At 40.5% G+C, this 18064-nt stretch overlaps 1 protein-coding gene across 1 annotated transcript; it reads right to left on the reverse strand.

Annotated features, from left to right (window-relative positions):
- Positions 1-17308, reverse strand: si:rp71-68n21.9 (kelch-like protein 9). The gene is made up of 11 exons (XM_031312307.2): positions 17050-17308; positions 15418-15474; positions 12870-13012; positions 12380-12567; positions 10967-11099; positions 9184-9380; positions 8838-8913; positions 7997-8554; positions 6328-6507; positions 5590-5703; positions 1-540 (listed from the first exon to the last, which is right to left on the reverse strand). Exons 2-11 carry the CDS (start codon positions 15420-15422, stop codon positions 44-46), a joined length of 2091 nt encoding a protein of 696 aa, XP_031168167.1. The 5' UTR covers positions 15423-15474; positions 17050-17308; the 3' UTR covers positions 1-43.
- Positions 17309-18064: the final 756 nt, after the last annotated feature.

Genomic DNA, 18064 nt, shown 5'->3' on the forward strand with positions numbered 1-18064 from the left:
TGGTCTGACAGAGTTGGAAACCCCCCACGTCTGTGGTGCACGATCAGCTCTTCGCTGTTGGCAGCGGGCAATCCTGTATCTGAGCTTCATCCACTGACCCCTCTGGCAGATGAACTGTCATTGTACAGGCACGAATCCCCCCCAGAGGCTCCAGCACATTGAACACCCGGTCCCACACATCCTGCTCTGGATCGTAGCGCTGCACAATGTCAACCATGCATCTGCTGTTCCAGGAATACCCTCCCACCACGTAGATCTGCCCGTTGAACACCGTCACGCCGACATCGCTCTGGCCTCGTGACATCGGCGCCACCACCGTCCACTGGTCTGTCTCCGGGCTGTAGCATTCGCAGCCCAGGACGTCGTCATAGTCGCTGCTGCCTCGGAAGTGATTCCCGCCCATGACGTAGAGTCTGTCTCCTACGGTGCACATGCAATGCAGGCCGCGGAGCTCCATCATGTCGGCTCGACGACTCCACGTGTCGGCGACGGGATCGTAACACCAAAGCTCTTTCTGGAACGTGTCACGGGTGATGCCCCCTGTGTGACAAAAGAGAATCCAACAAATGTTACAGTATGTTAACAAAATGGTCGATATATGACAGACTTTTACACTTATCAGTAGCCTATGTGGCAGTGAGCATAACAATTTCCTAGGGGGAAAATGTGGTTGATTTTAGAGCTGCAGCTAATTATCAATTTTCAAACTCTTGAATTTGCAGTATTAGGACCTGGGTGTCTGTGGCAACATTCCTGGAAAAATCACAAGGGATGCACAGCTAGTGACGCGTTTTCCATCAACCAGCAGTGGTTTGTTTGCCAGTGAGGGTAGGCAGACGCAACAGACTTGCTTGTTAACTCACCTGCATGTGTAAAGCAGCGTAATGTTTTTTTCTGGTCTCTTCTGGCGTTGCGAGTAAACGGTTACTATGGCTGAATGAGCAAAGGAAAGAGCGATGACTACGGATGATGAAACTTGGATAAAACTCCAAAAACACACCTGCAACTACCGCTTACTGCCATAGGTGCCGCCAAAGAGCACAGAACGAGGATCTTTGAGATTGTAACTTTAACAATAATTAAAATATTAATTTATACTTTATTAATCCCGCATGGGAAATTACAATGTGTTTACTCTGTTGTTAGAATACACATTACAGACACTTAGAATATTAATCTGAGCCTGTCAGTGGCAAAACGAGCACTTTTGTGAAGGAAAATACAAGCTGCACAATTGCCCTATTAACATACATTGTAGCTTGTTTTGCCGCTGCCGACTGCAGAGATCTTGCTTAATACCGGACCAATGTCAAAGATTGTTGTTCCCATCAGTCACTCAGACACAAAAACATAGGAAAATAGGGTCCAGGTTGAAAAAAAACGAGTTACCCTTTAAAAATGAAAAAACAGAAAAAATATAAAAGAAGTGGTGACCGCTTCTTGTTTTTAGTGAAAAACATAAAACAGATAAGAGATAAGATTTCTGTTATTCTTTCATAGGAATGCTCATGTTGAGCTGATAGACAGAACACTTTGATAAGCTAAATGTTCACTGGTTTGTATTGTGAATCTTTCTCTCTGGTAGTGGTCCACAGTCGCACAGCACATTACGTGTATACCTTTGTATAGATGTGGCAAAATGTACTTTCAAATCAATTGTCTTTCAACTTTAAACCTTTTACTTTGTATCTTTTTTTTTAACTTAATACTGAGACCCCCTGAGTTTAAACTCAAAAACTGGTGGAATGAAATTAATCTGTGACGTAAATACAGCAAGTTGTGTATTCTGGTAAATATCACCAACACATTATAACTTATGAGAGCCGTGGGTTTTACATTTGTAAACCCACTACAACCACAGGTCTTGTTGCGTTTCCTGCTTCTCAGTCCTACGTGTGAAACTTATGTTTCAGCTCTCAACCCGAGAAGCTGGTTTCCTGTCCAAGGTTGCTAAGAAACAGAAAAGAGAGCAGCTCGTGAGAGTCTGCTGCTAAACAGGAAGTGGTTTTAAATTGACCTGTCACCCAAACTTCATCTCGTCAAAATGGACGCTTTTTGTCTCATAGACAATTTCATAGACTGTTGACAGTTTTAGATGTGAAATAAAACATTCTGTACTGAAGGATCCAGTCAGAGCTCCAAATGTAGTCCTACGAGCTGCTGGACTGTTAGACTCCCAAACTGATGTCAGGGCTGAGTGAGTTCCCCTGCAGGATGGTTTTGGGTGATTCCACTGTCAAGGACCTAAATCTTCGTTCTGTCCTGTGTAAAGGTCCAGTATTCATTCCAGAGGGTTTGTGATATTTTATAGCACTCCCATCAGGAAGAAGCATCATCATTCATTTGAAAGGTATGCTGTGGAGTTTTTTTTTTTTACCTCTAGTAGTGCCATTGAACAGTTTGATAGTGTTTGTCCGGTGCACACACACTGTGCCTGATTACTAATATATTAGTAAGGTAAGTAAGTCCAGAGATATGGTTTATAGTTTTGTTTCAATTCTCATTTGGCCTGCAGGGTTAGAGCTCTTTTTTAAAGCTTTTAAGTGTTCACATCAGGTCCTCTTCTGTTTGTGTGAAATTTAATTCAGTTTTTAATCAACAATTTTAAACACTTTTGGGGAGTGTAAAGACTTTTTTTTTTTACAGAGAAGGTATCTGTCACGACTCAGGAAATGCAGGACCCAAATGCAGAAAAGCAGACAGACAGGATCAGTAAAGTGATTTAATGCCAAAGTGAAGGTATATATACTGTATATTTAGGCTTACAGACAGACAGATACAGGCAACAGAAGCTCAAAAGCAAAAAACAAAAGCATGAGGCAAGAAAGCAATGTTGCAACCTCAACAATCTGGCCTTGAGTGAGTAAAAAATATCAAATATCTGCAGGGCTGATGACCAAAGTGGGAACAGGTTTGTAGATGAGTGGGGCAGGTGATGGGAAAAGAAGGGAAACTGCGTGGGCATCTGGTGGATGAATAGGAAATGGCAACAATGAAGGGGCCTGCGGAATACAGGAAATGTGGCTGGAGGGGAGGGACAGAGGGACAGACTGTGACAGGTATCCACCCAAATGCACAGGCAGCACTAAGGCCCTGTTTACACGTACATGGTTATTTAGAAAAACTGAGACATTTCCCTTAGTTTGTGCCCTTCGTTTACACACAAACGGAGAATTCGCCTCTGAAAACGAGTCTTTCTAAAACCTCCGGCCAGAGCATTGACTGTAAATATTAAAGGACAATGCATCCGGTTCGGCGAAGTGCTGCAAATGTGGAAGTGCCTTAAACCTGCATTCTATCTTAATTCCAGCAGAGGGCGGTTGTAAAAGGAGGTCAGTTTCTGTAGAAGTCTATGAGAAAGTGACCCACTTCTCACTTGATTTATTACCTCAGTAAACATTTTCATAATGAGTTTATGGTCTCAATCGCTAGTTTTAAGTCTTCTGCAACACAGAATGATGTTAATTTTTTAAGTTATGGTGTCGTTGATTTTAAAATCGGCGATAAAGCAGGGGGTGTTTTAGGGCGTAGCTATGATGTGATTGCCAGTGAAAGTGTGTAACGTAACGTGGCTCCTCCCTCACTCTTCCCTCTCAGTGTGATGAAGGTCGCTGACACCAACAGACTGAACAAACCGATCAGGAGGGCTGGTGATGTCGTGGGGGAGGAGTTGGACACACTGACGACCGTGGCTGAGAGGAGGATGCTGTCCAGGCTTCAGTCCATCTTGGATAATGTCTCACACCCTCTCTACGACACACTGGCCCAGCAGAGGAGCACCTTCAGCAGAAGACTCCTCTCACCCAGATGCACCACAGAGCACCACAGGAAGTCGTTCCTGCCTGTGGTCATTAAACTCTACAACACCTCCCTCAGAGAGTCACACACCCCCTCTCTGTAATCATCTCATCTCAAACATAAACAATTCACTTCTCTTTTTTATTGCACTATAATCATCTCAACATAGACAATAATTTTCTCTTTTTATTGCACTATTTGCACATTAACATTAACACTGTACATTTCATATTTTATTTATTATTACTGTATATTTGTTTTTATTATATATGTTAAAAGTCTGGATAATATATGTTGTTTGTATATGTTGTTTGTATACCTGGAGTGGTAACAAAAATAATTTCCTTTTGGGATTATTAAAGTATTTCTGATTCTGATTCTGAAAACTGACAGCTGTGCACAATGTTATTTTTGAAAACGTAGAGGTTGAAATGTCCGTTTATGATTATAGCCGACCACGTGTAAACGTAGCATAAAGCTCGCTGCAAAAATATTGTACATCAAACTGTATTCTACCTGAGGAGTTCCTTTGTACACCTGACACTGGATGATATGTGAATGTTTATTGGTAGGCTACCTTGAAGGACCTGATTGATGTCCTCACCAGGTAATTTGTTGAAACACTTTTTTTAGGTGTTATCCAAAGATGACTGTCAAGTTGCATGCAGCTATGAGAAACCGTATTGAGGAAGTAAGTTTAGCTGTATGCGGGTGTGCTAAGCATGTCGTGTCATGCCTGGATGTCAAAGTTGCGACCTCCTATGAATAGTCAATGTTGGTTTCTTTTTACCACAAAGGCAACCTTTCTATAACTCCAACCATGGCCGTGATGTTTTCCTAACCACGTAGTTCTTGCTAAACTAAAACCAGACCTTAACCTTAGAGATAGCAGAACAGAAAATGGTCATGAGAGTCATTTCTGAAACAGTCGTAGGGGTAGGTTAGGGAGACACTGACTTCTTATTTAGGTATGAGGACTTCACACAATTGTTCATCATCCATTGTGCCTTTTAACACATTCCAAAGTAGTTTTGGGTCTGTCTTATTAAATAAGCAAGATTTGCTCTGTGCTCGTGTGCTGTTTGAAAACATTATGTTTACTTTGAACCACTGAAACTTTAGTTTATTTTAGAAATTGTGAATTTGATTTGCTCTTTTAGCTCCTTGGTACTTTACTTATCACTGTGCTATGAAAACAGAAGTTAGCTCAACAAAAGTGTTTTCAGACAACATGAAACAAATTGTTATATTTCATAATTGACTATTATATACATAGTCAATGGAAAAACGCAAGTGATGCAAACTGATGCAAAGGTGCATCCAAAACATTTGCTCTTATTGCACTACCAGGGATTTATAAATCTACTTCATAAATAAAACACTTTATGACATTAAAGCTTTAGTGCGTAACTTTTTGATATTAATGAACATCCGTTACATTCAAGCCATTGCCAAATGAGTTGCTAAAAAGCTAATTAAGACTATCAGCTCCACACAACTCTCTCTGTATTTCTCAGTATGACTATGTTCAGAAACTAGTGTCTCAAGTAAATATAATTACCTCTCCTGAAGAGTACATCATGTTTTTTTAATCCTCTATGTCCTCCTTGGCTACTAGCAACTGCGTGGAGGAGGGGTGGGGGGAGGGTGCCCGATCACGGAAGGTTTGTATCATGTGGATGCACCGGCAGTGTTGTTGTCGTTACTTAGAATTCCTCATGGGGGCGACAGAAACTACGCACTATAGCTTTAAGATAAACCCTGCGTGTGTGTTGAACAGTGTTAACTTACCTGAGATGTACATGAGGTCCCCATGAACTGTGCCAGCGTGTCCATAGTGAGGCTCCACCATATTGTTCACAAATGTCCACTCATTTTTCTTCAGGTTGTAGCACTCCACCGTGTCTGATCAAAGTGACAGAGAGATGTTTGTCCAGTATAAAAAGCTCTAGTAGTAATGAGTGCAGTCATAGCAGCACCATCATAAGTATACGTTTTGGTTTTATTACTTTTCTTAAAACATGTTGTTGATATGCTAGTTTTAAAGGGCTATAATCTATGTTTTTATACAACTAAACAATGTGAGAGGGGTCGCTCGTAGTGATCAGCCTTCTGAATCACTTGAATCTGCAGCTCCCCTCAGCTTTACGGAGCTTTACATTAAGTTTCATTTCATTGTTTAGCTGTCGGGGCCAACAACTGTACTGTTTTGTTTCACTCTTACCGCTCTCATAGTGTAATTTTCAACTGCAGCAGTCTGCTGTTTTCAGCCAAAAAGCTTTAAAAACCCACTGTACACTACCTGCTACGCCCCAAACAGCAGGCAGACTTAGAGTTAGAGACTAGCTAGTGAACATAGTTTAGCAGCTTAAAGGTCAGGTATTTTCCTCAGGAGTTTGTGGAGACCAAAAACAGAGCTAAAAAAGAGTGAACACTGTACATTCATCATTCACATTCATGGCCAGAAACACAACTTCAAATAAATGTCAGTACTGAAACCAGTACTGACTGCAGTAGAACAATAATTACCAATCTCTCCTGAGGCATTCCTTCCTCCGACTGCAAACAGTTTCCCCTTCAGAGCGCTCAGGTGGAAGAAAGTCCTCTTCTCGTTGAGTGAAGCAATCTGCAGCCACTTGTCGAAGCGCGGGTCGTAGCGGTAGGCGCTGTCAATGGCCGTCTTACCCTTGGTGTCATAAGTGCTCTGGCCTGTGAAGTCAACAAGAATTTGAGTTAATCAGAGTGGATGGGGGATACATTTTTATAAAAGCATTCATTTATAATTCTTAATGTAATTTGGTCATACTTTGAATCATGACGACTTTAAAAGGCTTTAACTTATAAGGGACTGTTTGTTATTTAATTAAGGGGCCACCGAAGGAATTTTGTGGCCTCTAACCTAAAAAGACGTGACACTCCCCTCGTCTGTAATAATTTTCCTATGACCCTCCAAAACAATTTAAAAAAAAGAGGCATGACACTCCATTTGATTTTTACAGCCATGACGTACATGAGTTAACCTCTGCATTCTCATCTTACACATCCCACTCCTCTGTTATGGTGAGGTGGCCATTTCAGTAGATTTACTCACTAATATTGTTGTGGAAACACAATAAGCATGGAAACTAAATGCACACTTCCTGCATTACTTCAAATACTAAGTTACTCCTTTAGTAAACTAGTATTCATATGAAATAAAACAATAAAACATTGAGACCATTCAGCAAAGGACGCTGGGATATAACCAATTCAACACTGGTTGCTATGGACTTGTCACTATCGTCATTGTATATTTTAGTACATAGGTAAAGCTGCCGAAGCTGAACATTATATTCCAAAACACATATGTTTATTTTTAAAGTTTTTAAGTTACATTGTAACAATTTAACAATTCACCCTTATGAAATCCAATCGTGGCACGGCTGTTTTCGAACTCAATAGACAGACGCTTAAATTCAACTAAAATGTAACCTAACAGTGAACAATCAGTGTTGGACCTACAGTCTGTTGAGATGCCTCTCCAAACGCAGAAACCAAGCGCAGTCACACCATAAAACGTTAAGACACGTTGAGAAAAAAGATCCACATTTTGCCGTAATCCAATGACACGAAAAAAAGTAATCCACAGAGATCAGTAGATCCACAAAAAGGTAAATGCACGGTGTATCCAGCAAGGCCGATACGAGCGTCACATACGAGGCCTCTCCACTTCGCCGTTTAAACAAAGTGGAATAAACGTATAAAAGTCCAAATCTACACAAAACCCGCAATCAATTAGTAAGCTTACATCACATGTATATACATGGCATTTAGGAAACCTTTACTGCAAGGTTGGCACGGCAAGATTTTGCTCTTTTCATGAATAAAAAAGTTGGGTGACCCCCCCGCCCAGACTAAAAAATGTTGGATGACCCTCCCCTCAGCAAAAAATAAAAAGACATGACCCTCCCCTATTTTCCTCCGGTGGTCCATTCCATAAATACCGAACGGTCCCTAAATAAAAAAAATTAAAAGTCTTGGTCCACAGTTCCTATTCGCCAGCAAGGGCTTGGTCACAGTATGTTTCTGTACGCTAGGATTTTCAAGCATGGAGAACTATTATTTACTATCTATTATTTGAATGGACCATGATTGACATTTGCTTCCTCTATTTGGTGTATTTTTGAGAGTGTGTGGTGTGAACTGTAGGTGTTCTGACCTCCAACAATAAAGAGGAAGCCGCCTAGAAGAGCCACTCCATGCTGGTAACGCGGCACCTCCATGGGCTTCAGGGCCCTCCAATAGCCCGTCTTTTCATCATACAGCCTCAGCTCCCGGCTCACCACCAGCTGCTGTCGCATCACACCGCCCAGAGCCAGGATGTGGGTGTCGTTTGAGCGTATTTGTGTGCGTTCAGTCTGCAGAGCTGGCTGCATGAAAGGCATCATCTGGTAGTTGCTGGCCTCCAGCAGGAGGTTCACAGAGGCCGTCTCAGAGCGCATCATGGAGTCTCCTCCCTCTTCTTCTTCCTGGGAGATCTGAATCAGCTCGCTAGGGCTCATCAGTGGGAAGCGAATATGGCGCATCAAGGCATAGACAGAGGAGCGGCGACTGGGGGAGTTGTGTTCAAGCCATCCTTTGGCGATGTGGTAGAGCTCCATCTCAGAAAAACCCTTCAGGGAGTTGTTGGACAGAGCGTTGGCCATGCTGGTTTCAGAGAGCTGGAGGTAGCGGCTACACTCCACCAACGCTGAGAGGTTCTGGCTCACAAACTCACCTAGGTTTGATACAACAAAGAGAATCAACATTGATAATAATGATCCTCCAGTTTATTTTATTTTTTTAACCGAAACAATATCTGATCTTTAGTTTTCTTACTGTATGTATGAAAAGTGGGTATAAATAATGGACAATTTTATTGATTGCTGAATCTGAAATGTTGAAAAACTCCAATACAGAAGCTCCAATCACATCTTCCAACTTATCTACATATTAATACAGATTTAAGAAAGATTGCACTTTCATTGCTGTGCTCTTAGATAAGTTTCATGAACGCTCACCTATATTCAGCTGAACGTCCTCCAGAAGCAGCTCTGTGGCGATGTGCTCCACCTCCACACAATTATCAATAGTGATCTGCATTGAAGAACATCATTTAAAGGGAATACATTAAATTCATGTGAGTAAAAAAATAATTATTGGCACTACATTGAATTTCCCTATTTTGCAGCTGCAACTATTAACAATCACAAAGGTCACTCATAAATGTCTTTTATTTTGCACTGTATAATTGACACACTGAGAGAGAGAGAGAGGGCAGTGAAGCACCCCTGGGGATCTGGCAGCTTAATGAGCTCGACCTCTAATGTAGATGAAGCTGAATTTAATTATAATAAATTCCCTCACCTCACTGCTCAGAAGCTGATTACAGAAGCTCAGGACAGGCATGATCTGCAAGAAGTTTGCGGCCTCCAGCGTGTCCTGGAGATTACCCATGTCGAGGCTGACTTTGGATGTGTAAATGAAGTCTATAATGTTCTTTAAACCCGACTTAGTAACCCCATGCAGCTTGATCTCTTTCATCTCCTTCTCTCTCATGCCTCCTGAACAAGGACAAAACAAAGAGAGAAAGACAAGGTGAATCCATCGTTTCAGAAGATCTGTCTTGTGCAGGGTGGATGCCAAAGTGCACATTCAGCAAGACACAAAGACATCTCTGACACTGTAAAGCCTGGCTGCTCACACAGTATATGGGTGAGGATAATTAAAGCACTGTAGTTAATTATGTTGTCAAATGCAGATTCCTTCTGTGAAGGTCAAACTGAAAGGAAATGAAATACAAAGTGTCTTTACTTTACTATTTGTGAATGCTAAAAATGAAAGTATGAGTGGCGCTCTGAAAACAATAAATAAGTTGGTATTTTATAGGCTATTTACCTTCATTGAAAATATCAAATTACAAATGAGTCACAGGGTAGAGTAGTAGTAGTAGTAGTAGTAGTAGTAGTAGTAGTAGTAGTAGCATATTTTAGCAAAACTAGTAGTGGCTGTAGGGATAGCACATGCTAAAGTTAGCATGTGAGCATGCTAATAATAGCCCGACAAGCTAAGTCTTAGATGTTTTTAACCTTAACTGTATGTAAGAACATGGCCTTTATGTGTGGTGATAATTAGCAAATGTTAGCATGCTATCCTACTAAACAAGATGGTAAAATGGTTAACATTATACCTGCTAAACATCAACAGCATTTTAGCGGGAGCATGTTTGCATTTAGCTCCATATTATGCTTATTTTCAGGTTCATAATTGTATTTTAAGGTTGTACCAGAATAGGTTTACATGGTTTAATTTTCAAAAAACACCATATTTTTGTGGTACTGCAGTGCTCACTCTCACTACTGCAGATCCTCTTTTCAGCTGGTCTCTGTTTTAGCTACAGAGTGAGACCTCTTTTCTTCTTCTTCTTCTGTACTATCTTTGATTGCATTTGCACATGCGCAGTAGCTCAGATGTAGATCATGTCAGCTAGCTAGCTCCATAGCATAGACATACAGTCTATGCTCCATAGACAGTAAAAGAAAGGCTGTTTCTACAACTTCGGTCAGTTACAAGGCAGGATTAGCTGGGAGACTTCTAAATGAGGGCGCACATGTAAGTAGTTCTTTTGTAGATTATGGTGAACTTGTGTGTGTTGTAGCAGTGCTTTGCTATTGAGAACGAGGTAGCATTAGCGTTAGCAACTACTAACGCTAACTACGAGCTAATGGTTGCGGTTAGGTCACAAGCCGTGCCGATTTTGAACAGCTCACCCAGAGACTGAAGGCAGGACACATTCAGAAACCGTATCTCACTCTAAACAGCATGGATGGATTTTTTTCAAAGTTTGTATGTGTGTGGAAGCACCAGAGACACAACAGAACACCCCAAATCCCAGAAAAAGTGTTTTTTTCATAATATGGGCACTTTAATAGAAGAACAGCCTCTCAGAGCAGCTAGCATGGCTGTAGAATCTTGTTGATACTGTGGTCTGTGGTGTATTCCTGAAATGTGTTTCTAATGTTCTGTCCATCCAAATGTAATGTTTTTGTCACATACTAATGCACTTGACACTGTGTGTATTTCACCATGTCTTGAACTCAAAAGCCAAAGTGTCTTCCGCTTTCAACACAATAAAACCAGGACATCTCACCTGTGAACATTGCCTTGAAATAGTCACTGCATGAAGCCATAATGACTCTGTGGACTGGGAAAGTGTCTGTGCTGTCCCCGGGAACCAAGACGACATCACAGAGAGTGTCATCTGCTCGAAAAGCATCAAAGCCCTGGAGGAAAAACAATACTTCTCATGAATGGGCTTGACATGTTGCATTTTTACATCAGTAATCACTATCATGATAATGTTAGGAAACTGCTGAGGGGATTGATGCCCCTACTAGATTCTTCTTTGTCTCTTTAATGGTGTTGGCTTTGGTGGGTAATATCACACACAGTACGCAACAGTAGGAGGACCAGATTATTTTAAAGATGCTTTTACCCAGGGCTTAATTTGAGCCGGAACATGTTCCGGCACCTCCGACGTTGGATCCAGAACCTTTTTTATTGGATCTTGTGTCACTATGAAAAATTAATCGCCTAAATGAAAAAAATAAATTACTGTTTGTATAGTGTTCAGTGTTGTTATCTGTTTTGTTAGTCTTTATTCCCCATTGAAGTTCCACAAAAATCTTGTGTTTGCATTTTCGATGCGTTTTGAGGTGAAATTTCAGGGTAAGACAGAGGGGCGAGAGGGACGGAGGGAGGGGAGGCACTTCAACAGCGCGACGCTGCACTTCAAGTGACACAAGCGCTTGTGCTGGTTGAGGTTGCTGTTATAGCCTCATTTCACTCAGGGGAAAAATGTCAAAAAGACAACAAAGTTTGCTTAACTTTTTCAAATACGCTTGCCAGTCGGATCCCAAACAAGCAAAAACCGTTTCTGCCGATCAAGAATGTGGAGACCACGGTGTTTTTTTTTGGTTAATTTAATAGTCCGATGGATAATTGCTGCTTGTGAAAACGATTGTTGCAGTGTATTTTTTTTTTTTTTTTACATTTTGCACCGATGCAGTGCACGTTCTGAAATAAAAATAAACATTGCCCTGATGTACACACAGCATTGTTGAGGTTTTTTTAGTCAGAGAAGCTACGTAGGCAGTGTCATTTGTTTTTGTTCCGTTACCTCCAACCCCCGTTTTGAGTCGCCGGATCCACCCACCCTTTGCGCTCCAGGACCTCCCACTTTACAAATTAAGCACTGCTTTTACCTTCAGTTTAGTGTAAGACAAATTATTTAAATAAAATAAAATCCACTTCATAACTGAAGGTATTATGTTTTAATCTAATGTACTGTAGTTCTTATTTAGAAGAAAAATAGACTATAGTCAAATGAATTGATGATTAAAATGATAAATTGAGATTAAAAGCTACATAAAGTACCTTTACTGTGTTATAGGCACCAGTGAAAACCTCACACCAATTCCAGGGATTTAATTACTGTAGAGAACTTGTTGCTTTCTTCCATATTTGTGCCCCCAAATAAGTTGTTGTTAATAAGAAACAATACCTGCAAAACAGCTGCTCCATGGTCAGTGCTGCTGAACACCTTGGACAGCGGCCGAGGGGGAAGTTTGGGCTTTGTGGATTTGTCTGGGCGTTTAGGTGGCATTTCCACGGGTGAGGGCAGCGGAGCTGGAGCAGGAGCCGGAGCTGGTGGTGGAGTTGGAGCAGGGGCTGGTGGAGAAGGCCTGTCATCTATCAAACCCAAATAGAGAACAGATATTGAAAGATGAGGAAAGTCATGATGCTGTTGTTGCTGCAGGTGCATGGCACTGCTAAACTACTAAAACTTATTGTTACTAGTAAACATATTAGTAACAAAATGTACTTAAAGTATCAAAAGTAAACTTTCCACCACTGTTCCTATATTTGGTCCGTTTGCATTGAACACTTTGGACACAAACCTCGTGTAAATTTCTTCTCTTCCTCGTATCAGATGGGATCAATAATTTGTAATAGAAATCGAAGCTACAGAGAGCCAGTGAGAACACACACACCTTGTTGAACAGGTCCGTCAGGTGGAGCAGGAAGTCTCTCCGGCTGAGCGGGGGGTCTCGGAGGATCCCTGGACTGATGCCTGCTGCCCAGGCGAGACAATCTGCGGCTCAGCCTCCCTGGCCCGCTGTCATCTCCACTTCCCCTGAAGAGGGGGAAGAGGAGAAGGAGGAGGAGGACACTTTCAAGACCAGCTTGTACTTTATTCACATCATTTTACATCCTCAACACACTCCTTGCAGTGCAATCTGATTTCTTTCAGAGGCATCAGGCTTTCAAGAATTATGATGTTGAGCCTGCATCCATAACAGTTTGTGAGAAATAAATATTTTAGATTTAAGATTATTTCATATTTTGAGTTTGATGAAGTGTAAGGTTTGTCAGATATGTATTAAAAGTCAACTGAGAGACAAAAGTCTTAAAGGAACATGTTTTCCTGACAAATGGTTAGGATATGACACCAGGGGGGCAGTTCTTCTACACAACAAAGGGATGTGTGAGGTACATTAACATGACTTGTGAATTTTAGGAAGAACTGAAATTGAAACTAAAAGGAAGAAGGAAATATGTAATGAAATAAGTATAAGTAAGAAATAAGTATGTTTGTAATATGCCTGGCTCAAACGTCTCCTGTCTGAGGAGAGGAGCTATTGTCCTTTTGGTGCCTTATAGATTGTTTATAAGGACAGATCTTCTGAAGGGACGGGAAAGAACACTGGTGTCTTCTCCCGTGCAAACGTAATAAAGGTTTTGATTCATCACACTGAGCGACTCTGCACTTTTTAAGAGAACAAGAAGGAGAAATTCTATGACAAGCTTCATGGTCTTTATATTGTAAACCCATTATGTACAATACATTTAAAGGTCCCATGACATGAAAATGTCACTTTATGATATTTTTTAATATTAATATGAGTTCCCCTAGCCTGCCTATGGTCCACCAGTGGCTAGAAATGGTGATAGGTGTAAACTGAGCCCTGGGTATCCTGCTCTGCCTTTGAGAAAATGAAAGCTCAGATGGGCCGATCTGGAATCTACCTCCCCTTTCTCTGCTTTGCCCGCCCAGAGAATTTGGCCGGCCCATGAGAAAGAGAGAGACATCATGGCTTGCAAACAAGCAAAGTGGCAATTGGTCAAGGCCACACCCCCACCCTCCACCTTGCCCCCCCTCTCTCCTCCTCAATAGCATTTAAAGCTACAGACACAGAAATGGCACATCCTAAGGAAAGCTCATTGTGGGACTGGCTCTAGTGGCTGTAATTCTGCATCAAGGCTGAATTTCGGGAAAGAGACTTCAGATACAGTATTAGGGGACCACTAAGGTCTATATAAAAGAGACTTCAGATACAGTATTAGGGGACCACTAAGGCCTATATAAAAGAGACTTCAGATACAGTATTAGGGGACCACTAAGGTCTATATAAAAGAGACTTCAGATACAGTATTAGGGGACCACTAAGGTCTATATAAAGAGACTTCAGATACAGTATTAGGGGACCACTAAGGTCTATATAAAAGAGACTTCAGATACAGTATTAGGGGACCACCAAGGCCTATATAAAATACCACTTCCTTCAGTTGACTTGGCAGACCCTAACTACAAACATGGCCCAAAGCCTATAACTCCAACCATCTCTAATCTGAATTATTTGATTAATGAAATTTCCTGGAAGAAACCCTGCAGCTTACAAAAGTGCCTTACTGTATCTGTTTTGTACTGCGTGTCCTGTGATCTAAAAAGGAGGAACCAGTGAATCATGTTCAAGTGAACCACTTGTTCTCTTGAAATTGTTTCCTGACAAGCGAAGTCCAGGGCAAATAAAGAAAATACTCAGAGAAAGATAACAAATATGTATGTAAATACGTTATGTAAAACAGAGGCAAGAATGTGTTTAAATGTTTCATTTTTTTAATTCAGAGAAAGAAGGTAAAGCATTTTCTCCTTTTCTATTAACTTTTTGAATTGAAATATACATGAAAAGCATTATATGAAGCCTAGTCCACCACCAAAATATTGAAAACATAGGATTGGAACCTGCTGTCATTCTTAAATTGATTGACAGGTCTCGTAATACACAGAACCCCACTGGAAATCAACTAAAATTATCAGAATTTTTGATGTTTTTTTTTAATGCTTTTTAAGTGTGTTTCTACACAATTTAAATTCTAGGCAGTTATTAATAGCTTTATTCATTGTTCAGTCGAGAATTATAAGTGTGCAGGAATCCAAAGGCTTAAATATTTATGTAAACCTACTTTTAAATGCTTAAAAAATATCATCTTTAATAAACACCGTATGTGTTCCTGTCACTCTGAGCATTAAACATACAGTAGTATGGTTCCAAATGGATGCTGCAAAATGGATGTAGGCAGAAACTTAAGAAGAAAAAAAGGGAAATCCAACACTTTAATATTCTGTGATGTTGTTTCAAAGCTCAGTACTCCAGTAAGTGGTGAATCCAACAACACCCTTAACTATTAACACTGTTGTATATTATACAAGCATGTTGAATTATCGCAAAACCTGTGCAAAATCGAAAAACACCTTACCCCATTTCATTGGCCTCCTGTGGTTCAGGACGCTGGTTGTTGCGCTGGTGAGACTTCCTACATGGAGACAAAATAAAAGCTTCAGTGGACACAACATTACTTTTTAATCTACTCAGGATTGTTTGGTAGTAGAGTGTGTCGAGTGGGCTGTTTTGACCCCAGAAGAAAATGTTCATCCATGCTAAATGTTTTTACTTCTTCTGTAAGACGACTCATCTTTGACAATATTCGTTGTGTCTCTCTCAACAGTTTAGTCAGATTTGTCATAAAGTTTCCTCTGTATGGAGTTATTCATCCTGTTGTGATGTTCTCTTTTTCACAGCTGATTAATTACATGTGTTTGAAATTGACCTCAGACCTTTTCCAAATCTTTTCAGCTATTTGTCTTTCCCTGCCAAACAGCATTAATGTCTTAATATGCCAAATTCTGTGGGCAATAACAGTTCGAGGAGGTTTTATTTACTGTTTACTGGACAGGAAAGCAATACTTTACATCATCTTGAGTGCTTATCATTAGACAAAATCAGCCATGTCAGAGACTTTGTGGTTGTTCTTTTAAATCAGCTGCAGCGATGTTTGGTGTAACTTGTAATGTACAGCAAACACCTGTACTATCCGGTGGTATACCAGTATGTACTTGTATGGCATTACATCCTCATCATTCAAGATTCAAGATTCCTTTTATCGTCATTCAGCAAAACACAGAAATGTAAAGTACGAACGAAATAACGAGCATGGCTCCTTTTAAAAACACAGATAAAAACAGGGTAACAAATAGTCATCTTCTTCACGCTCCATAATTATCTTTAATATATCTTAGATATATAATATCTTAGATTTTTATAGCACCATTCAGTGGACCCAAGGACGCTTTACATAAAGACTGTTACAGTTACCATAACATTGATGTATATCTTTACATTTCGGTGATCATATTTGTCATGCTCTTATTTGTTTGAACAGTTGTTTGCACACAATAAAAAAGGTGACAGTTACTGCCTCCCACACATTACACACATTGACAAATGTGTAAATGACTGTGTGATTGTTTTTGATAATACACATGTAAAGAAAGGGGGATTTCAGATAAAGAAAATGCTCGTTATTGATGTTTTACTGTTTTTTAGTGTAACTAACTGAACTCTGACTTCCTCCATCATCTTCACCTCCCACCCTCCCACCGTATTGGTGCAAGGACTTTCATGAAATAGAATTTACTGTAAAACCACTTAATGTTGCATCTTTGCATTGCGTCATAACCTAAGCATTGGATAAAAAAACAAATACAAAAAAAAGATATAAAGGCATTTAGGTAGGGCTTTCCGAATTTGGCTTTTACCAACTTTAGATCACCTCTTCCATTAAACAAAGTGACACACAGTGACCACACTCGAGCTCTTTCTCAACTGACAAGTGTGATAACAAAAAGACAAAGTAGCTAAGTGTCACAAATACTTTCAAAACAGATTTAAAATGAGTGAAACAAAATGCATCACTGCACTCTAAATGCACCTTCCTGTACAGCTGAGCCAAGTGTATGCACACATATGAATTTGTGGGACTTTATTGTTCTCTCTGGGCCTCGCATGGAGCTGGATCTGAAACATGTACAAACACCTGTGGGTGACCTACCTGGAAGAAATTCTCCTCAGCAGACTGGACCCTAGGCCTCCCTCCAGCCTGTTCGTTTAACCAACCAGATCTCCGAGAGGAACACAGAGGAAAGTGCCTACTGCACTGCGCCAGCTGGTTTGGAGAATTGAAGCGTCTGGGTGAGCATCAACGTTTCTTTGCCTTAAACCGAGACCTCAGTCACTTCCTGTGCTACTTCTCTTTCTCGCTATCTGCGCCTTCTTGCATCTCCCAACCCCACTGTGACACACTTGTGATACTGTTAGTGAAATAATCAGCAAAAGGTTTCACAAGCTGTTTTTTAAAGTTTTGCGTTGAACATATAGGCACACTAGCAGGCCTTCGATTGCCTACGTAGATAAGCATGATAACCCAAATGGAGGAATGAATCGTCTGAAATTGTCATTCTCATATTTCTTGGTATTTTGATGTATTTTGCTGGATGAAAGTTGAAAACATCACAATCCAATGCAAAGACAGTATACAAAAAAGGTCCTTTGACCTTTTAAAGTACCAGTTAATGTTTTTTTTTTTCTAGAAGCTAAATAAATCTAACCTGTAGCTGAAATGATACACTGACCAGTTAGTTTCACTAGAGATTTAAAGGGACAGATCACCCCAAAATCAAAAATACATATTTTTTCCTCGTACTAGTTTTATTTTTCAATCTAGATTGCTTTGTTGTGAGTTGTCCAGTGTTGGAGATATCGCCATAGAGATGTCTGCCATCCTTCCAATATAATGGAACTAGATGGCACTCGGCTTGTGGTGCTCAAAGCGCCAAGAAATACATTTGAAAAACTGAACTGAACTGAAAATGTCTCTTTCTAGAAATCACGGATGAGAGGCTTGTGTTTGTGACAGCTCAGCTCAGGGGAGCTAGACGTATCGGTTAGCTATAAACTAATCTCCTGTTTACATCTTGCTCTGTGTCGAGCATGAGTATGCTTCCTGTTCTGCGTGCCAGACATCTCCAACACTGGGCAACTCACAACAACAAAATCTAGATTGATAA

Source organism: Sander lucioperca, chromosome 8 (genome assembly GCF_008315115.2).
Source record: "Sander lucioperca isolate FBNREF2018 chromosome 8, SLUC_FBN_1.2, whole genome shotgun sequence".
Classification (NCBI taxonomy): domain Eukaryota; kingdom Metazoa; phylum Chordata; class Actinopteri; order Perciformes; family Percidae; genus Sander; species Sander lucioperca.